This window comes from Lissotriton vulgaris, chromosome 9 (assembly GCF_964263255.1).
Source record: "Lissotriton vulgaris chromosome 9, aLisVul1.2, whole genome shotgun sequence".
Taxonomy (NCBI): domain Eukaryota; kingdom Metazoa; phylum Chordata; class Amphibia; order Caudata; family Salamandridae; genus Lissotriton; species Lissotriton vulgaris.
The window spans coordinates 1,057,518,472-1,057,538,476 of NC_141697.1; the positions used below are offsets into that span (position 1 = coordinate 1,057,518,472).

Genomic DNA, 20,005 nt, shown 5'->3' on the forward strand with positions numbered 1-20,005 from the left:
ATGAAGCGAGAGACATGGAGCACCTTGGCAAGTAGCTTTTGAAATGCCAAGCTGAGTAACAGTAACTTACACACACAGGCAAACTTGTGACACGTTTCAAGAGCTACCTCCGTGAATGGCACAACCAGTGCTGCAGGCCCATGGAGGAGCATTTGAGTTACATGCCCACCATATATGTCTTACCCCTAGACAAAGGATTTACTGCAATCTCAAATCAGCGAATTATGCATACATCACTCACCTGTATGTATATGACAAGCACAGCGCATTGGCACTGAATGGCAGTGTCAAAAGCGCTCAAAGTCTGAAGGCTAGCACATAGATCGGCGGAAAACCACGAGGGACAAAAGCAAAAAGTCGAGGGAAAGTACCTTAAAAAGGGCCATTTCCAACACATTTGATATGTGGTTTTATAGTCTTAGGGATCCCGTCAGAGAAATAAAATACATGTATGACTTTTCTCATGGACCACCTTTATATGCCGTTCTTTGCCTCAAACTGAGCCAGGATTCTTCTGCTGACAGCATTGTCGGTAGCCAATTACAATTGAAAGGATCATTGATACAAAAGCCTTACATACTTCAAGAAAATTAAATGGTGTTCAAGGTTATATTTATAACACTCATCCCTGAAGGATCCAATTAGATTGGTAAGACATATTAAAAAGATATATTTCATAAGGATCAGTTTAATAAAATAAAAAACACACAACTGACCATGACCTTTTTTGCCATGTATTCTATTTCTGGCCCAACTCTGGTCACGTCTTCTTCAGGACTAGATATTTCCAAAACAGTTGGTAACAAGGACGTATAGTCAGTCAATCAATCTTTATTCAGCAAATGCCATAAAAGTACAAGAACCAAAGATATATAATTCATAAAAGCCTTATAAGTTTGAAAGAAAAAAGTTTTAAGATAAATGTATCAAAAACTACATGCAATACATTTCTCAAGATCCTGTGCAAAATAACATCTCAGAGATAATCATGCAAAATCTCATAGCGTTTCCGAATTTCTAAAGCCACTCCTATAAAATGTATAACAGTATAGCAGATATGGACTGTTTATAGCTGCTGCAGGAACACTAAACCATCCTTATAGTGTCTAATGTTGGTGTGACGTAAAATGGGGAACAAAAAGGCTGACTGCAGAGAGGCATACAGTGGGCAAAACAATATTCAACATAAAAAACAATCAGTGCACCACTATGAATCTATTCCATAAAGTACAAAATCCGTATCCAATATTGTTTTCTTCAATTTCTCCTTTTATTTCGACTTGCAAATGATTCTAGTGTGACATACAACACGAAAGGTGGATCAGTCGACATGTTTCGTCCATTACAAATGGACTTCTTCAGGGCATTCGCAGAGCCCAGTAATGTGACGGGCCACTGTATGAAGATAAGACGTAATATGTCCGCAGCAATATGCAACTATGCGGCGATTCAAATTAGTCACTTTGGGTCAATAGTAGCCACCCCAGACTGTCTAATGACCTCAGGGTTAGCGTGCAACGCACCTGAAAATATCAATACATTGGGTCCCACACAAGTTTAAAAGCAGCCCAGGGTGGACAATCTCATCCACGCAGCATGACAGTATAGTCAAAGTCGATCCTCCTGGTACGTGTTCCAAAGGGGAAAAAGCCCCTAAAGTGACTCATTTGAATCGGCGCATAGTTGCATACTGCTGCGGACATATTACGTCTTATCTTAATACAGTGGCCAATCACATTACTGGGCTCTGTGAATGCCCTGAAGAAGTCCATTTGTAATGGACGAAACACATCGGCTGATCCACCTTTCATGTTGTATGTCACACTAGAATCATTTGCAAGTCAAAATAAAAGCAGAATTTGAACAAAGCAACATTGGATACCGATGTTGTACTTTATGGAATAGATTCATAGTGGTGCACTGATTGCTTTTTATGTTGAACATTGTACAGTCGAGTTGAGGACCACACTTTAACAGTGGGGGGTTTTGATCGGGTGCACACATACCCTGATGGGGGAATTCCCTCTATTTACTGTTCTTTGGGGATAGCAGGTTAGGTGCTAGTAACTATAGGGCCTCAGTGTCGATTTTTTTATTTTATTGAGCAAAACAACAGAGTGTGCCGTGCTTTGTCTGGAAGAATTATCACATCGATAAGGGGGAATATCCTGCATCCAGATTCCTTGCAAAGGAAAAGCTACCTTAAAATTCACCGTACAAAGTTTAAGAAGTGTTAAGTAAACACAGCTATTGGGATTCCCTATCCGCTTTAGATATGGTTCCATTCATTTTGTAGTTGACAATGAGGAATACCTAACAACTGATTCCTGGTGTTGCGCCTTCTCCTGCCGTAACTTCATACAGTAGTCAAAGTATCGCTGGTAAATTAATTGTGGGTTGCTAAACAGCTCAGGGATACCAACTGAAACAAAGGTTTTTCTTACGTAAGATCAAGTTTGTTCAGTGTGAGAATTGCATTGAGGGAAGGGGGGTAATAGTGTTCATGTACAGGATATCTAGGTACTTAACAGTGCTCTATTTATTATTGTACCTTTTTACAGAAAATGTCAATAAAAAGATTTGGGGGGTGGGGGAGTTTGTTCAGTGTGAGGCAAAGTTTAAGAAAGGTTCTAACCAAACCTCCCTCTTGTTTCCCCTAGCTATTAATCCATAACATTAGTGGTGCCAATCCAATCATATCTTCCAAATAGGTTAAAACTAGTTCCTCATGACATATTGAAGTAGCTGTGCCACTAGGTACCGACAAGAGTCTACAGATAAAACCACTTTTGGCTCTTTGCAAAATTCCCACATTTCTATAGCCCCAAAAGTCTGCTTTTGTAGATAGTTACCAGCTCTGAAGCGAGTTTCTAGAGTAATCTATGGACAAACCCATCATCACATTCATAGAAGTGGATAACCATAATCAGAATTTAAAAAGCTAAATATATTCAGATACAAGTACATGAAGTGTTTACAAAAACTTCTTCATAGTTACTTAAGGTACCAGTTACAGCAGGGTGGGTGGCAACCCTGGGCAATGGTGTGAATGAGGCCCTCGCTTTGGGCCATTTAGAAGAAGATTGCCCGTCCCATTTACAGATCGTAGCCTGGATGATGTTGGAAAAAGTGCATCTGTCGATTCGACGGATGGGCTTTCAACAAAACTAAACGTCAGATGCATTGCCACATTGTTTTGACCCACTCAATATTCTTTTTTGTTTCACAGACAAACTCCCAAAGCAGGGGTTTGATTCTGTGAAACAGGCAGGGCTTCCACCACTGTGATGTGGTGGCTCTGTTGCTGATTGGAAGCAAGGTCAAGAATTTTTCACGGCCAGCTTAGGCCTCGTTGTTAGAACTGTGATGGTTGCCCAATCTCTATGAGAGTTAAGAGAACCCCACTGTCATTTTATTGTGATGATTTGCTCCACCAAGCCATAAATGATGCAGTTAGTTCTCCAGCTTCTCATGTTATGTATAACATGCAAACTCAAAAAGTGCTGCAAAATCTGGATAAAATTAATTCTGTTATTTTACCTTTGAGTGCATCCCTGTCAATTTGTGATACACTTTCAATCCACAGGAGTAACTGAATCCCATAATGCTTACTCATACAATAATGAACAAATTTCCATGAGTATTCCTAGATTCAATCTATATAGAAAGAGAAAATGTATCTTTCAAATCTCAGAGGTGTACGTTCCTCTACTGGATTTGAGAAAACCTATTTCACGTACTTAGTCTCAGTTATAACCACAGCATCTGGTTTTGTATAATTTCAGAAGACCAAATATATGGTTTTCTAATCAGCAATTAAATATTGTGGAGGGCAGGGACCAATGGCGGACTCAGATGGCCGCACCTCTTTGCTGTGTCCCGTCAAAAGTAGGTTTTTTTTTCTCGTATTTTTTAAAAGACCTTTATTGTGCATTCCCATTATAGCACAGCTTAAGCCTACAACCTCTTGGGCCGGCCGCAATAGCAACACAGTCGAAATATCGTTGTCAGGTTAACACAGCCATGTAGCCGATAACCCTGGGGCTCGGCGGCGAATGGAAACATGTTGTACATAATTCAAACATTCCCAGTATACGATATGACTTAGGTCTATGATTTTTGTTTTTTTCTGTGTAACAAAACTTTTCATTAAATTAAAGTCACATTGAACACTTCACTCTTTGAAGGCGACAAAACATATGTTCATATTTGCAGTATTGTTAGCATTGGTGGTGCAAACACGGAACCGTCCTTAACCTTATAGCACCCGTCAAGCAGTAGGGCGGGTTTCAACACAGAAGGAAATACAACCACTCCAAAGTAGTTTTTAGAGTAGTCAAAATTGGTGTGCACAAACTGCTCCTGCACCCGCTGTTGGGAGATGCAAACGGCCAGGCAGATAAACAAGAATCAGAGAACAATGGAGCGGTGCACTACCCTGGTCTTCTGTTTTAGAAACAACAAGTAGTCGATTTCCCTTAGTGAAGCAATGTTCTTAATTCAGATATAATCTAATATAATTTATGTGCATAGAGTCTCAGTCAACGCGTTTTGTTCAAGAGAATGAACTTTGTCAGGGCGTTTGTGATGATGAAGACAGACTCAAATCAGTTCCATATAGATGGGGTCTCTTCAGTAGAAGGTAACCCAATATCTGGAAGATTCCACTTACATCCAGAGGCGGTGCGAGGAAGGAGTACGGAGACCTCACGGCTCCATATCCCAGGATTGGGCCCTTATCAAGGAGGCACTCCCTGACCTCGGATCCACCCACGACATGTGACTGCTACTTGAGCGATATTGGGTTACTTTCTACTGAAGAGACCCCATCTATATGGAACTTATTTGAGTCTGTCTTCATCATCACAAACGCCCTGACGAAGTTCATTCTCTTGAACGAAACGTGTTGACTGAAACTCTATGCACATTAATTATTTTGGAATATCTAAATAAAGAACATTGCTTCACTAAGGGAAATCGACTACTTGTTGTTACTAAAACAGAAGACCATAGCAATTAAATATTGCTTTTATTTATATGGAATTAACTTTTCATCCAATGCTTTCAAGACGGCAGACGGAGGATGAGGTCTCTGTTAGTGATGGCAAGTGGTATCAAAAACGATATAGATTTCCACCATCTTCCTGGATAAGATGTCCACTGTGGTGAATGTCAACAACAAGACCCCAGGTGGTTACATTCCTTCATGTCAAGCAAAAATGTAATGCAGTATCCTTAACAGACAGAGATGCCATGCCTTCTCTTTATGTTCCACAGGGTTCTTCCACCTCACACACACTTTTTGACTTACATGTGGATTCTCTGTTCAACATCTTCGAGGATACGTTTATTGTCCATGCTATCCTATGATGATGATACCAAGAGTATCCAATGGCATATATTTAACTACTCTAAGTAAATTCCTGAATGAACCAAAATAATCTTTATATCAAGAATATCACAATGAAGCTTAGTGTGCTTAGGTCAGAAAGAATTAACATTCCTTAGAGGTCTTCCCCCTGCCAGAACATTTGGCTAACAGATTTCATTTGCAAAAAATATCAAAATCCTGGGTCTGATTTTTGAGGTTAAAATGCCCTTCAAATAGGAGACCAAGGCAGTAGGAAATAGTGGTTTTCGGTAACAGAGTAAACTAGGACATTCTTGCACTAGTCTTCATATACAGCATGTCTTAGGTGGGGAAAATAGAATTGTTGTTAATGCACACAAGAATATTGTAGCACACTGTATGCCAGTCTTTCTTTTAGTCAAATACACCTTCTTTAGCGGGTAACTAAATAGTTTGATATGTTCAGGACCTAAGGAAAGGCACTGAGTTATGGCAGCCAAGATATCTCTGTATTGGCTGCAAATAAGGTAGAGGATCAGGTTTAAGTTACATTTGACTGGTCTTTGAATGCCTTCATGAACTAGCTCCATTATTTCTTTGCCATATGGCGATCAAAAATTAAAATTGGAAGAACACATCCTCCAACAAGGGCCATACTTGGTGCAATTTAGTGCCCAAAAGCTACACCAGCCCAATCCTTTGTTAGCCTTTAGGAAGGCCTTGAGGACCACTGCGGCTGTCTTTTGTAATTCTAATGCCAAGTGGTCCATTGGTAGCATGCTCTTTTGAAATGTCAGCCAGTCATTTCATTCTTCTCAACTGGCCAGCAGACAATTGTCCATACTTTCTCACCTCTACCCGTGATACAAGAAATGGAGATCATCGCCACAGACCAGGTTCAAATTTGTTATTGTATAATGTGAAGTCTTTAAATCTTGAATGTATCTATCCTGGGTTTACCCTGTTGTATTGTGAGCTCTTTCCATTCAAATAGATCCTTTTGTCTTCTCTCGCCTTCCAATCGAGTCCTACTAGAAGAGGAGCTTCGGACAGTGCTGGATTAGTAGTTTGACCCAATGTATGGATGTTTTGCCTTATTCTGCTTTCTCTACAGCAGTATGAATCCCTGAGCTGTGGTGAGCTAAAAACAGAAAAAACACCTTACAATGCGTTTGATGCTATAAATATCGACTACCGCCAGATCCTAAGAGGATCACCTCAAGGTATGTCAATGATGCCCTATCAGTGTGAATGAATCCTGACATATCTAATGGCACACTTTCACTGTTGCTACAGTCCTGCCTATTACATCTTACCTGTAGTCCTCTGTCCCTAATGCAACCCGCATGGAGCAAGACTGAGAACATTGATACCCTCAGTGGCTCCAGGCCGAATTTCACCACTTTCATTTGATATAGTGGGTTAGTAGCAGTTCCACTTAGGGTAAAGCTGACCAAACACACTGGACACCTGAAGAAAAGATAAAGGAGGAAAGGGGTGTATAGCAAGAAATAGAAGTCCTGAGTTGCCAACTGTCTATACCTTCATAGTCCTACTCAGTACGTCATATTGAGATAAATGTATGCAACAACTCTACTTCTTGAAGTAAGTTTACCTTCAGGAGTTTGGCAGTAGTACTTGTCACAGCTGGAGTTGCAGCACTTGAGAGAATCAGAACACTCTGAATCTGAGGTGCAGACTTTTTTATCAGCACAATCTTTGGTATCCGACTCCTTCACCGCAGGACACTCGCCAGGCTTGTCTGTAATCAGAAAAACGTGGATTTGTCAAGACATTTTCAAATGTTCTTACTATACATTTTGAGGTCAAGGATTATTAAAGCAAATCCCATCTCCAGTTCTTTTCCATGCACTCCGTATTTGTGTCCTGCTTCTCTCAAGCAAAATGCAGACTTCACAAAATCCAGATGCTTCATTTTGCAACACCCTAAGACTTCATTCACAGCTGTATTTGCTTCCACTCATCATCTTATGATACGTTCATTGTACACAAATTGTGTGCTTGGTTCAACGCAACAGTGCAGAGGCCCCTATTTCTTAAGACCACCCTGTTAAATGTGATAACTGCCAAGGGCATGCCAGGGGGGGATTGCCTGCTTATTGTCAAATAAATTGCAATGGAGATTCTCCCATTATATTGATCCTAGTAGACTTTTCCACACAATAACTCTAGAAAATCTGTTCCATAATGGTGAAAAATATCCTATGGTAATTTTTAATGTGTATATACCCCCTGAGGAGTGTTTTAATGATAGTTTGCAGCAGGTTCTCCGATATATTGAACAGATAAAAAATTCCCCATCTTCCCCTGTAATTCTGCTTGTAGGTATTCTAAATTGCAAAATTTCAAATGCTAGTCTGAAACTCTTCAGGAATAAAGTTAAGGAAGAGGTTCATTTTATTCCCCAGACGCTTTTTCCCGAGAACTTGGTGACAAATAAAAGAGGGAAGATTTTGTTAAAAGAACTAGCGATTGGGGATGGTATTATTTTAAATGGAAGATTTCCATCTGACGTCCCCGCTAATTATACTCATAAATCCCCCTTTGGGTCGTCAATTTTGGACTATGCTATTGCAGACTATGGCCTGTTTCCCCATATTCTGGACCTAAAGATTATACCTACGTCACTCAGCGATCATAGTATATTGTTTTTAACAATGTCTTTAAATTCTTTGAATACGGCGTTTTGGTCGCTTAATGGCAACGAGGCTACCTTCCATGCCTCTTCTGGAAGGTGCTTCTGGAACTTTGCCGCCATTAATGGGGTGCAGGACCTATTGGCCGATACCCTAATGGTAATAAACGAGTGGAATGGTAGCGAATTTGTTTATTTTGAAGAATTCATGCGAAAGATTTTATTGTACGCAAAAAAAACTGTTCCCCCTAGGAAAGGAGAGGTAGTCCCCAATACATTGCGTACCCTGAATAGGGAACTAAATAAACTAGTTCGCGAACAGTATTTAGAAAGGGTTCTGGAACGTGGGAAAGAAATTGCCAGGTTAAAAAGAAAGAGAAGCAGACTCAAGCAAAAAATCAAAAAGGAAAGGGAGGATGAAGTTTGGATTAAACTGAGGGAATCTGCTGTACATGGTAATATTAAAGACTTTTGGGCAATAATTGGGAAGGGATGTGGTACGCGCCATACCCCCAGCCCCATTCCTATACCAGAAGAGGTATGGTCCTCTCATATCCGAGAGCTCTATGCAGGGAACGGGACCACAGGTATTGATAATTCCATATATGCTGCACCTGAAGACCTGGTTTCCCATCCCTCAGAGAAAGAAATCGAGACGGCTATTAAAAACATGCGGCCCTCTGGGGCCATGGGACCGGATGAGCTTCCTATGACGGTCCTCAAACAAGATCCCTTAAGTTGGAGCAAAATTCTGTACCCCTTGTTTAAGGCGTGCCATCTCTCCAAATTTGTTCCTGCTTCCTGGAGAGGAAGTATTTTGGTCCCTATCTTTAAAAAGGGTACAAGGGATAGCCCTAGTAATTACCGCCTGATTGCACTCCTCGACTCCATCGGAAAGGTCTTTGCGAAATGTCTCCTTAGCTCTCTTTCTGATTGGGTCGAGGACGGCAATATTTTGCCGTTTGAACAGACCGGTTTCCGAAGGGAGCATGGCACGCTAGATAACCTGACTGCCCTTCAGGTGATCACAGATAAATATGTCCAGGTGAGAGGAGGAGTGGTATATGCCGCCTTCATTGATTTCTCCACAGCGTTCGATAAAGTAGATCGTGGAACGCTGTGGAGAAAACTGGCAACGCTTGGTGTCCCTACCCACCTGTTGGAACTGGTGCGGGCTCTGCACACTGAGACCTGGTGCAGGGTCTTAATGGGGGGCGAAAGGGGGCTTTCGGCCAAAATACCATCTCGGAATGGCCTTAAACAAGGCTGCTTATTGGCACCCCTTTTGTTTTCCTTATATACGGCTGACCTCCCTGCTGCCGTGTCTGCCAGTGAGGGGATTGCCCCGATGATAGGAGGGACTCCAATATCCTGCCTGATGTATGCCGATGATGTTCTGATTCTTGACTTGACTCCAATTGGTCTTGCAAATCGGCTACAGGCTCTACAGGCCTTCGCTGGTGAGCATTACATGAAGATTAATATTACCAAAAGTAAAGTGATGTGTATAGCTGGTAAGAAGAAGTGCCGCTCGACAAATTACGGTTGGGCTATTGGAGGGCATAGATTGGAGGTCGTAACTTCCTATACTTTTTTGGGAAAAATATTTTTCGGCCAATATGAGTGAGAAACTCCATATAGAGCACTGCTCCCGCAAAGCTCTTGCCCATGGCAATGGGTTAAAGTCCTTATACCAGGCAACGGGGAAAAGACATTTTTCCAGTCTTCTAGAAGTTTTTAGAGCAAAAATCCCCGCAACTATCTTGTATGGTATTGAATTAATAGAGGTGAAAAACTGGGACTTCTGCCATAAGATTGAGGGGAAACTCTTAAGATCCCTCTCGACTCTAAACAATGCTTGCCCACTAGCCGCCTGTAGGCTTGACTTTGGACTCAGGAGTACCTGGGTTCAGGGTCTATGCGCCCTAATAAGATGGGTGGCCAGTTTGGCCAGAGCGGGAGATGGCACCCTGCGAGTTCTCCTCAAAAAGGAACTTTTGGGCAATTTTAAAGAGTTCTCTAAACTCGTAAGCAACTTTAGAAGGGCTGTAAAGATACTGAAACTTGATGAAAGTGTTCTATTCTCCTACTCCTCCACGCAGTTAAAACATGCCCTCAAGGAGGCTTCGTGGGAGTTTTGTTTCCTCTCCGATAAAAAATCAGTTGGTGATAAAAGGAATGTGGAACCTCTCATCTCCTCCTATAGGTTGAAACAGCCACAACCCTATGCCCTATGGAATCTACCGCATGGGATACGTAGGTTTTGGTTTTTGCTACGCTATGATTTAATTCCACTTAATCTACTGTTATCCAAATGGCATGGCACTTCTGCTTTGTGCAATTTATGTAAACTGAACACCCAGGACTGTATGCATGTATTATTGATTTGTCCTATGTTACGTAATTTGCGCAATCGATGGCTAAAAGTAATTTGTCTCCGCCTTAGCATTGTCACTTTAAAGGATTTCCTTCATGCACTTTATTGTCCCCCGAACGAAATGTTCTGTTCTTATATTTTTAACTTTTTTAAAGGATTTTTAGCTATTTATTAATATCCCTGGAGATATTTTGTCTGTCCGGCCTTGTTAGATTGATTTTCTGATGTATAGCTATTGCGGATTGAATTTTGTTTTTAAACTCTTGTATTTTCTGTGTATTTGCTGCTGTGTATTGTACATGTTTATGTGGCCCTCTTTGAGAGCCAAAACATAATAAATAAATTTGAAAATTTGAATTTGATAACTGCCAAGCGTAAAGTGTGCAGGTAGTTTATATTAAAAAAAAAAAAGGCGAAATGAAAATCACACAACACACGCCTAAGAACGGTTTCAGATTTTTAGATATAGTGTGTATCCTAGATAGAGATATGCAGTCAGATACAGCTAGTCGGTTTTAAATTGATATTTCTTTGAATTCTAACCATTAACATCATGGAGAAAACCCTTTAACATTAAAATTGTAGTTTCTGGGAGCTGTAGCAGTCTTCATATACCCGTTTGTGCATACCCATACATGTTTTTAATAAAACACTCAATCCATAGGAATAACTAGATTAAATATCATGGCATTTGTGTACAGCGACACCCACATTTACTGCTGAATTGTAGTTTTCTGCAGTTTGTGCTATTGTTTAGCCGATGAACTTGAGGATGTAGAGAATTGCCATACTCCAAGTAAGAAGCTGAAATCATTCTTCTATGAGTTAGATGGTTGCCCTCAAAGATAGAAGAAAGGAGTACTGAAATAGGGCTTGGAGAGGGTAGCTGATGTGTTTAGAACTCCAGAAAGAAAGGAAATCAGGCCCAAAAAGGTTTCCAGTGGAATTGTTTAACACTTACCAGTAAATGTGTGTATCCAATGCTGCACGTGTTCAATGGTGCCATATGACAACACTCTTATCACCAGACGTCCATGGGGCCACAGCAGGGAAAGTACCCTAGTCAGGTAAACCCCTTGATGTGTGCTCCTCGCATAGACTTATTTCACTTTTAAATGTAGAAAATTGGATATTGGTGGAGATCCTGACAAACATACTTTAAGAGGTGATTGATGACCTATTAAAATCAGGTCTAATCCATTCATGCCATCTAGGTCAACCAGGTACATTGTTCATGGTTTGCATTGCAAAATGGAATGCACCCAGACAGTGGAAGAGCATGTGGTAGTTCTTTCTCCTGATGCTGAAAAGGCATTTGATTCATTTGAATGACAATTTACATTCGCGATACTGTGTAAAATTGGTTTTAGTTGAATGAATAAAACTAGCGTAAACTGCTTCAATGGCAAGGGGGAGAGTTGATGGGGTGCTCTTTCAGCAGCCTTTTTACTGGAGAAGGGCAGGGATGCTCTCTCGCCCTGGGGCTGGATTAGAGGAGATCACTTTAGAGGCCTTAAGTAGCGGGAAAATGGGAAACCTGAATTTATCTTTATGCTGACAACCTGCTTTTATGTGTTGTTGGTCCATAGTCATCCTAGGAGCATCTCCTACATGTAATCAAAATATTTGCTCGGTACGCTAGTTTCAAAATAATTTTTGGGGTATCCACAAACTTCCCATGACTCTGTGAAAGCCCTTGACCTCATTAGTTTGCCTGCTAAAAATATCCAGATCGGACTTTAGCTTTCCAGACAACTAAATTTCCCATTCTAGGGAAGACTTTATGGAAACTAATCTTGAGCTTATATTAGCAAGCTTTAAAAATTACGTGGATCAATGGATGAAATTGCCACTATCCTTTGTGAGCAAATGATCTCTCTGACCAAGTTTCTGCATTCCCTGCAAAACACACTATTCTGTCACAGAAACCATTTTCATGAGGCTTGATGAGCCCATTGCTATGCTGCTTTTGAATAGAGGAGTGCACAGAATCCCCTCACGGTCATCTCTGCGTTTAGGGGTGTGTGATGGGGATTTTGCATTGGCAAATATGTGGGCATCTGAACAGGTATTATAAATGACTGGTCATTTGTATCCCTGCAAGTACTGTCAATGCAGATAGATCAATATGCCATGGGCAAGCAAAGATATATTTCACAAAACCTGTCTGGACCTCCCCAGAAAGTCTTTCCATGTTTCAGTACATCCTGTGGTTAGTGGAGCTGAAAAAGGTGTTAACCTGTGAAACACAATTTTTGGGCAGAATTGTTTTGAAACAGGTGACAGTCCTGTCTGGAGTTTGAAAATGGAGTAAAACTGGAGTCGAGAAAGTGTTGTATGTCTGGGCAAGGACTGGTCTCCAAACATTTGAAAGCCTTAAAGGAATGCAGATGAATTAATTGAATCTTAAAGACATATACCTGCAGCTTAGGCAAGTCATGTTTTGTTAAGTCAAGAAATTGAAAGATGTCCTAGACGGCCCTCCTTAATGTCCGCTCCACTCTATAAGAAGGCAATCTCACTGGTCTGTAAGACGATAATAATTTAATATGTCCAATACAGTAAACAAATTGAAAGACAAGTGAGAAAGGGATCTGGGTTCAGTCGATGATGTAGAAAGGAAGTAGGTATTGCGTTAACTGTGGTCAGATATGCAGGCTTCAGATGCTGCAACTAAAGCTTTTCCACTGGGGTCCTGAGCAATGTCCTGCCTCACATGTGAGGGCAAGGAAGATTTGTTATTTTTACGGAGGTATTTATTAAGATGAAATCTAGTACTATTTGGCATCAGTGGATCATGCATTGAAGAAGTTTCAAGGTAGGGGAGATGTGCCTGAACATTGCCCCATCTATGTATGATATAAGACAAGAACATGAACCAAAGGTTTGACGGAGCAACAGTGCAACGGGAGGGGGGGGGGGGGTTATATTGTTTATGTTCTTTTGTTTCCATTGGAAATACGTCATCTAAATGTCAATGTCGCTATTCATCAATATATATATTGTGGCAGGTGTCTCCTGGGTTACAGGGCTCTGCATTGTATCTGCTATTTGACACAATAAAATCGGTTTCTAAAAATAAGTTTGAAAGCGCGAAGGTGGTTTCATTTTGCAAAGGTATTTAAGCTGGACCCGGTTGTGTGTTTTTTTTCTCGATACAGTTCTTCAGGAAGAGGTCAATAAGAAACCCCAGAGAATTACAGCAAATGTGTAAAAGCCATCTGAGTTCAAACTATTTTCCACTTTTGCACAGATTGTAGTTGAGTGCAATCAGTTGCAGCTGTTAGTAGCCCTGTGTACAGCTCAAGTTTAATTGTGCTTAGTGAAGGGTCCTATGGAAGTCTGCAGTACATGGTACCAATAACTGAGTTTTTCATATTAAACTCTACACGTATCAAATCAAACTGTCACGATATGTAGAGGTGAAGTTAGAATAGTACATCTATACTTCTCTCTACACTTACCTTGGTTATATAGAGCACGTTGTTTTTTGAAGACAGTATTAGCATTATAGCTTTCTTCTAAGGGCAATACCAGGTGGGGGCCTATACCGAGGGTCAGGGCCTTTACCAACCATTATAACCCAGTGGAGAAGGGCTATAGATGTATTGTAACATTTTACACACTGGAGGTAGAATGTTGTAAATTAAAAAGGGAGAAAAAGAAAGACAAATATGAGAATGTTGGGAGCACCCAATCGCTGGGTAATTATAAACTGTAAATAGTTTTACTGGAGCATTTTGTGGAAGGGCTAGACAAGAGCACAATGCTGTGTGGCCCTACACCTGTTTGCAGATGAATCTCACATCATGACCTCCAATCTCTTAGGTTGGGATCTAGCCACAAATCGTAGATCTCCAACTTGCAATCAAATGTAATGTTAGTGCACGAGTATGTCAAGAGTACTAATGTCACGAGAAATAAGACAGTTTAAAAAATGACATTTTCCTCAGTTTCTTCTGCTGTGGGATAATTGTAACTATATTTAATAGATTCTGAATGAGAGAGTTGAGGTCCTACATCCAAACCTTAGAGACACCTTGCTGTCCCTAGGTGAAAAGTAGGATAGCCTTGGCTAATAGGGGAACACGATCCCAGAAATCAATATACTACTCCAAAAATGAACTTGTAATGCCTTATGTTCAGAATAGAATTTGCAGTGGGTTCCATTCCAATCTTTGGGCTGGTTTAGAGTTTGGCAGAGAAGGTACTCAGTCACAATGGTAATGGAGTACTATGTTCACCAAACTCAAGGTCCGCAAGCCTGATTTAGAGAGGGCGGACCTTAAGTATCTGGATGAAAGAACCTACTCAGTCAGGACATCAGAGGTTGACACATATCGCCATCTGCCTAATTTGAATTGGACGATGTTCTGGGTTTTTTTGCTGTCCGTCACCACCAGCTAAAACCTGGCAGTGATGGAAGAAAATTCCCATGGTGTGGGTGTCATTAGTTTTTCATCCTGTCTGCTTTTTTTCTTTTTGAAAAATGAAAAACCTTGTAAAATGACGAAGATTTCAGCTAATGCTTAGAGCTGTTTATAGGGCTGGCATGGCAGACAACTCTAGATTTAGTAGGCAGAGGTACTTTGGAATGTGGGAACAAAGTCCAGAGTCATCCCAGCGAATTACCCTCTGCCCGCCAAACTGTAAATCATTCCCTTTGTTTTTTCATGGTAGTTCAGTGAAAATGACATTGAAATCTGTGTTCATGACATCAGTGTGTTTTATTCACCAAACCTCAGATTTCTCATCTATCTACATTGTGCTCTACCCAATACATTGTCAAAACAAATGGTCAGTCTAGTTCGTATCCTCCCTACGGTCTCAAAAATGACAAATCTTCATCAGATATCCCGCAATCTCATCACACTTGTACCAAAGGTAGGCTTTTCTGCTTCCACAGCCTACAACTCACACTAAATGCATTGTTACACCCCACCAATGCCTTCATCTCATATTAAATTCTATTGTTACTTCCCACCAATGCCTTCATCTCATACTGACTTTGTTACACCCTACCAATGCCTTCATCTCACACTAAATGTACTTATTCCCCACCAGTGCCTTGATCTCACACTAAATGTATTGTTACTCCCCACCAATGCCTTCATCTCATACTGACTGTATTGTTTCATTCCACCAATACCTTCATCTCACACTAAATGTATTGTTACTCCCAAGCAGTGCCTTCATCTCATACTAAACATATTGTTACTCCCCACCAATGCCTTAATCTCATACTAAACGTATTGCTACCCCCCACCAATGCCTTCATCTCATACTAAACATATGGTTACATCCCACCAATGTCCCTGCAATGGTTTCCTTCCATCATCCATTTCGCAGCTTCCCAAGTCTGCAAACAAACCACAGATTGTGTTTTTCTGTAATCTACACTTCATGCAGGAGACTGGCCTACAAGACCCCGAAGTGGCAGTCCGCGAAGCCATTACTCCGCAAACTCCATTGGCTGCCAGTTGATCGGAGGGCTGCATTTAAGATCGACTGCCTGGCATTTAAAGCTGTCTCTGGGACCTCCCCCGCCTTTCTCAAATCCCTGGTCACCCCCTATCTTCTGGTACGTAATCTACAGTCCTCTCATCACCAGTTTTTAGTTACCCCCAATTAAGCTTAAAAAATTCGGCGGCCGCAGATTCGCTCACTTAGCCCCCAACCTTTGGAACCCGCTGCCCCTCCCGTTCAAATCTTCTAACTCTCTTCTGGAATTTAAAAAACTCCTGAAAACTTTCCTTTTTATACAGTCTGGCTAGACCCCCGTGCCTACATCTCTCAGCACTCAATCAGCGCCAGGAAACTTATGGTAACAGAGCGCTATATGAAACCACCTTAAGATAAGATAAGATAAGCTATGGTCAACCGCTTCTTACACATTTTGCAAGCACAATTTCCAGTAGGATGTTGCTATCAGACTATGTTGTGCCTACGTTGGGGCAGATTCACCAGGAATTTACTAGGATGTGTGTATGTATGTATGTATGTATTTATTTTTGTAAAGCGCATATTTCACCATTAGGTCTCATACTGCTGACAGAAGGTATGGGGGATGCGAAAAAGAAGGATTGTTATGCCGTTGCTTTGAATAGTAATGTTTTAAGTTCTCTCCGGAAGATTTTGTGATTCTGGTTTGATCTTAAAGCTGTAGGCAGGGAGTTCCATACCATAGGGCCCACCTTCGAGAAACTCCTATCTCCATTTCTGACAGTGCGCACTCTTGGTATTTTTAGGAGATTTTTGGTTGAGGAGCGCAGTGTTCTTTCCGGGCAATATCCCTTAAGTTTGTTTTTAAGTATGTGGGGCCTTGTCCATTTAGTGATTCATGCACTAGGCAGCAAATCTTGAACCTTATGCGCTTTCTGACTGGAAGCCAGTGCAGTTTCTTCAGGCACGGGGCAGGAGTGCGTGGGGGCAGGTCGAGAGTCAATCTGGCTGCTGATTTTGGAGTGTCTGCAGTTTAGTTAATGTGCCTTCGTTCGCCTCTGCGAGAAGTGCGTTGCCGTGATCAAGGCGGCTAGTGATAAGGCCTTGTATCAATGGTTTGCGGTATGTCAGGGGTAGCCATTTGTATATTTTCCTTAGGCTCCTCATAAGACCTATGCAGGTGTGCACTACTTTATCTGCATGGGGAGCCATGGTCAGTTTGTCATCAAGGGTGAAGCCCAAATTTCGAACAGTGCTTTTAGGGGATGGGCAGGGTCCAAGTTCCAGTGGCCACCACTCTTGAGACCAGATGGATTTGGCCGCACCGAAAAGCATTATTTCGGATTTGCCTGCATTGAGCATCAGGAAATTATTGGTCATCCAACCCTTTATTTCAAGCATGCAATTCCTGAATCTCACTTTTGTCTCTGATGGCTCAGGGCCGAGGGTTATGAGAATTTGAGTATCATTGGCGTACGACAATGTGTTGAAGCCGAAGTCCCTAATTATTCTGGCCAGTGGTGTTACGTAGACATTAAACAAGGTTGGGCTCAGAATTGAGCCCTGGGACACTCCCTTATCATTGTCTATCGTCTCTGATGAGAAAGGACTTGATTTGACCCTGGAGCTACGCCCTGCAAGATAGCTCTGGATCCAGCCTAGGGCTTGGCCTTCGACACCTATCTCCGCTAGTTGTTTTAATAGGACTCTGTGGGATATGGGGTCGAAGGCCGCCGGAAGATCTAGCAGAATGAGAATAGCCGACTGTTTGGAATCCAGTGCCAGCCGGATGTTGTCAACCACCTCTATTAGTGTAGTCTCAGTGCTATGAGAAGCTCTGAATCCTGACTGCGAGGAATCCAATAGCATGTGTCTTTCGAGGTATTTGACCAATTTCGCATTGATAATGGATTCCATTGATTTACCAAAAAGTGGTAATAAAGATATGTGCCCAAGCAAAGTGAAACTGTACTGTAGTATTTCCATATTTGTCCCAAGTAGAAGTGATTTATGGATTTACAGTTAAATCTGCCACCGAGCTGCTTGAATGTACAGTTCAATCTACCACTATTCAGACCCTCCAGCCTTTCGCGATTTCGCGATTCACGAAATTGCCGCGAAATCGGCTAAGGAGCGCGATGGCCGCAATATTTTCCATTATTGCCGCGAAAAATGGTCTCCCTGCAGATTTCTGGGGAGTTCCAATTTGCTGCACGCACACACGTAACCTGCGGTCTGTTCCGTTGTTGATCTTTCTTCCTGGTAGGGGGTAAAGAGCTGTGATGAGTGTGTCTGCATGGCGCGGTGGTATGTGGCGCCCCATGTCTTCCCTCGTCCAAGCTTGCTGAAGTGACTTCAGAAGCAGGTCTTACCTCTCCTTCATTCGTTCATGAACAAGGGCAGCTTAAATTTTACCTATCGTTTCAGTGTCAATAATACGGTCAAGATTTCCAACCTAAGCACATATATTTCTAAGGGGGTAGTAAATAAGCAGGTGCCAGATTCGTGTTGGTTTTTCTGAGCAGCTGTTTGTTAGTTACAGTGTCTCTGTTAGTGAGCAGACGTGGTGGGTATTTTTTTTTAACGATGTGAGCCAGAAATGCATAGGATATAACGTAGCACTTTTATTAAGAACGGATCTAGGAAATTAAGGGATCAAAAAGAGAGGGACTGAATCAGAGGACGAAGTGGGGAGGGGGACGGGAGAATGACATTAGCAAGCTTTATTAATTTGATCGAAGTAGCCATTCTTTTTATTTAAAAAAAAAGTGGCCGTTCCTGACAGATGAGTTGTTGCAGGTTGAAAGTGAAGTTAGAGAAGGAAGAGGTAGCTACTAGCTGATAGAAATATTCATGTGTGCAATTAGTTAATGATCTAAAGGCTGCTTGGAACCAAGTACAGACTTTAACTGACAGAATGTAGAACATTGGCAAAACCAATAGGTCAGGCGTTGGCCACCAGCCTTTTGGCATTTCTTGTTTTGTTATGTGTTTTTACAATACTTTATTGTTTGGGAATATCCCAGAAGTGAGGGAAGCAAGAGGAAGGGGTGGATGAAGAAGAATAGAGAGAGAGGGACGGCAATGAGGAGGGGAAACACTGAGTCGACCTTCCAGCATTTTGCAATTTCGCAATTCACGAATAACAGCGGAAAGGAACTCTCAGATAGTTTATAATGCATTTTTCAAAGTTAAATACTCTGCTAAATCAGTTTACAATGATTTAAGGCTTAAAAGGAATAATTAAGAGTAAAATAAAGTGCCGCAATAATGCCGCAAAATTTCCATTTTTGTGCCGCTAAATTTCCATTTTTGTGCCGCTAAATTTGCAAATCTATGCCGCAATATCCTGGGGGTCTGACTATTTGCATTTTCCTGCTTTCTGGTCAGCTGGTACGTTAGTCACGTGTTTGCATTCGGACATCGCCAGGCGAGTCATCTTTTTGAAGTCCAAATTCAATTCAAAGGGCAGCATTGAACCAGATATTGTATTTTGCACCAAGGGGCTGCACTTGTTTACTTCTCCCAATCTAAAGCTGCACTATTTACAGCGACCCTGCGCCTGCTTTCATTTTACGTGTGTTTGATCCATATCTACCGCCAGGCTAATTATAACCAGGTTACTGATTACCTTGTAATGTGGCCATTGTCAATGCTCTATGTTAGACGAATGGAGTGGGCGTCTGCCAAGAAGAAGAAGTCTTCAAGCTCTAGGCTCAAATTACGCACGGCTAAACATTTCCTTTCAAGGTCGGCTGAGCGCTCTAATTGTGCCATGTCATGTGAGTAGCTTACCCATTCCTGGTTTTACTCTTTGTATTTTGGGACTTGTAGCAGGCCCTTTGCCATTTTAAATGCAAGATTACAAGTTTCGAAATCTTCAAGAAAAACAGAATTGTGGTTATGTGAGACAACAGGAGATCGGTAAGCTTACAAAATAAGCTTTAGTGAGTTGGTCATTTATCAGTTTGAGGTACATGCTGACGACATATACATGATCAAATGCTTTACAAACGTTTGGGTAGTCCATGCAAACTGCATCCCTTTGATGCAGAACATTTTGTATTTAACTGTGCTTTACTTTCCACAACTACACGTTCTATTTGGTTTGGTAGGCTTTCTCCTTCTAGGCATTTAATTATAATTTCCATTGATGTGTTAACTGGTATTGCCTTTGATA

General features: G+C 41.4%; 1 protein-coding gene across 1 annotated transcript in view; it reads right to left on the reverse strand.

Annotated features, from left to right (window-relative positions):
• Positions 1–20,005, reverse strand: part of LOC147692792 (WAP four-disulfide core domain protein 2-like) — an 85,453-nt gene that overhangs the window by 8,204 nt on the left and 57,244 nt on the right. The window contains exon 3 of the mRNA XM_086939015.1: positions 6,966–7,112. Coding sequence (XP_086795141.1) covers positions 6,966–7,112 — 147 coding nt within the window. The remainder of the gene's footprint in view (positions 1–6,965; positions 7,113–20,005) is intronic.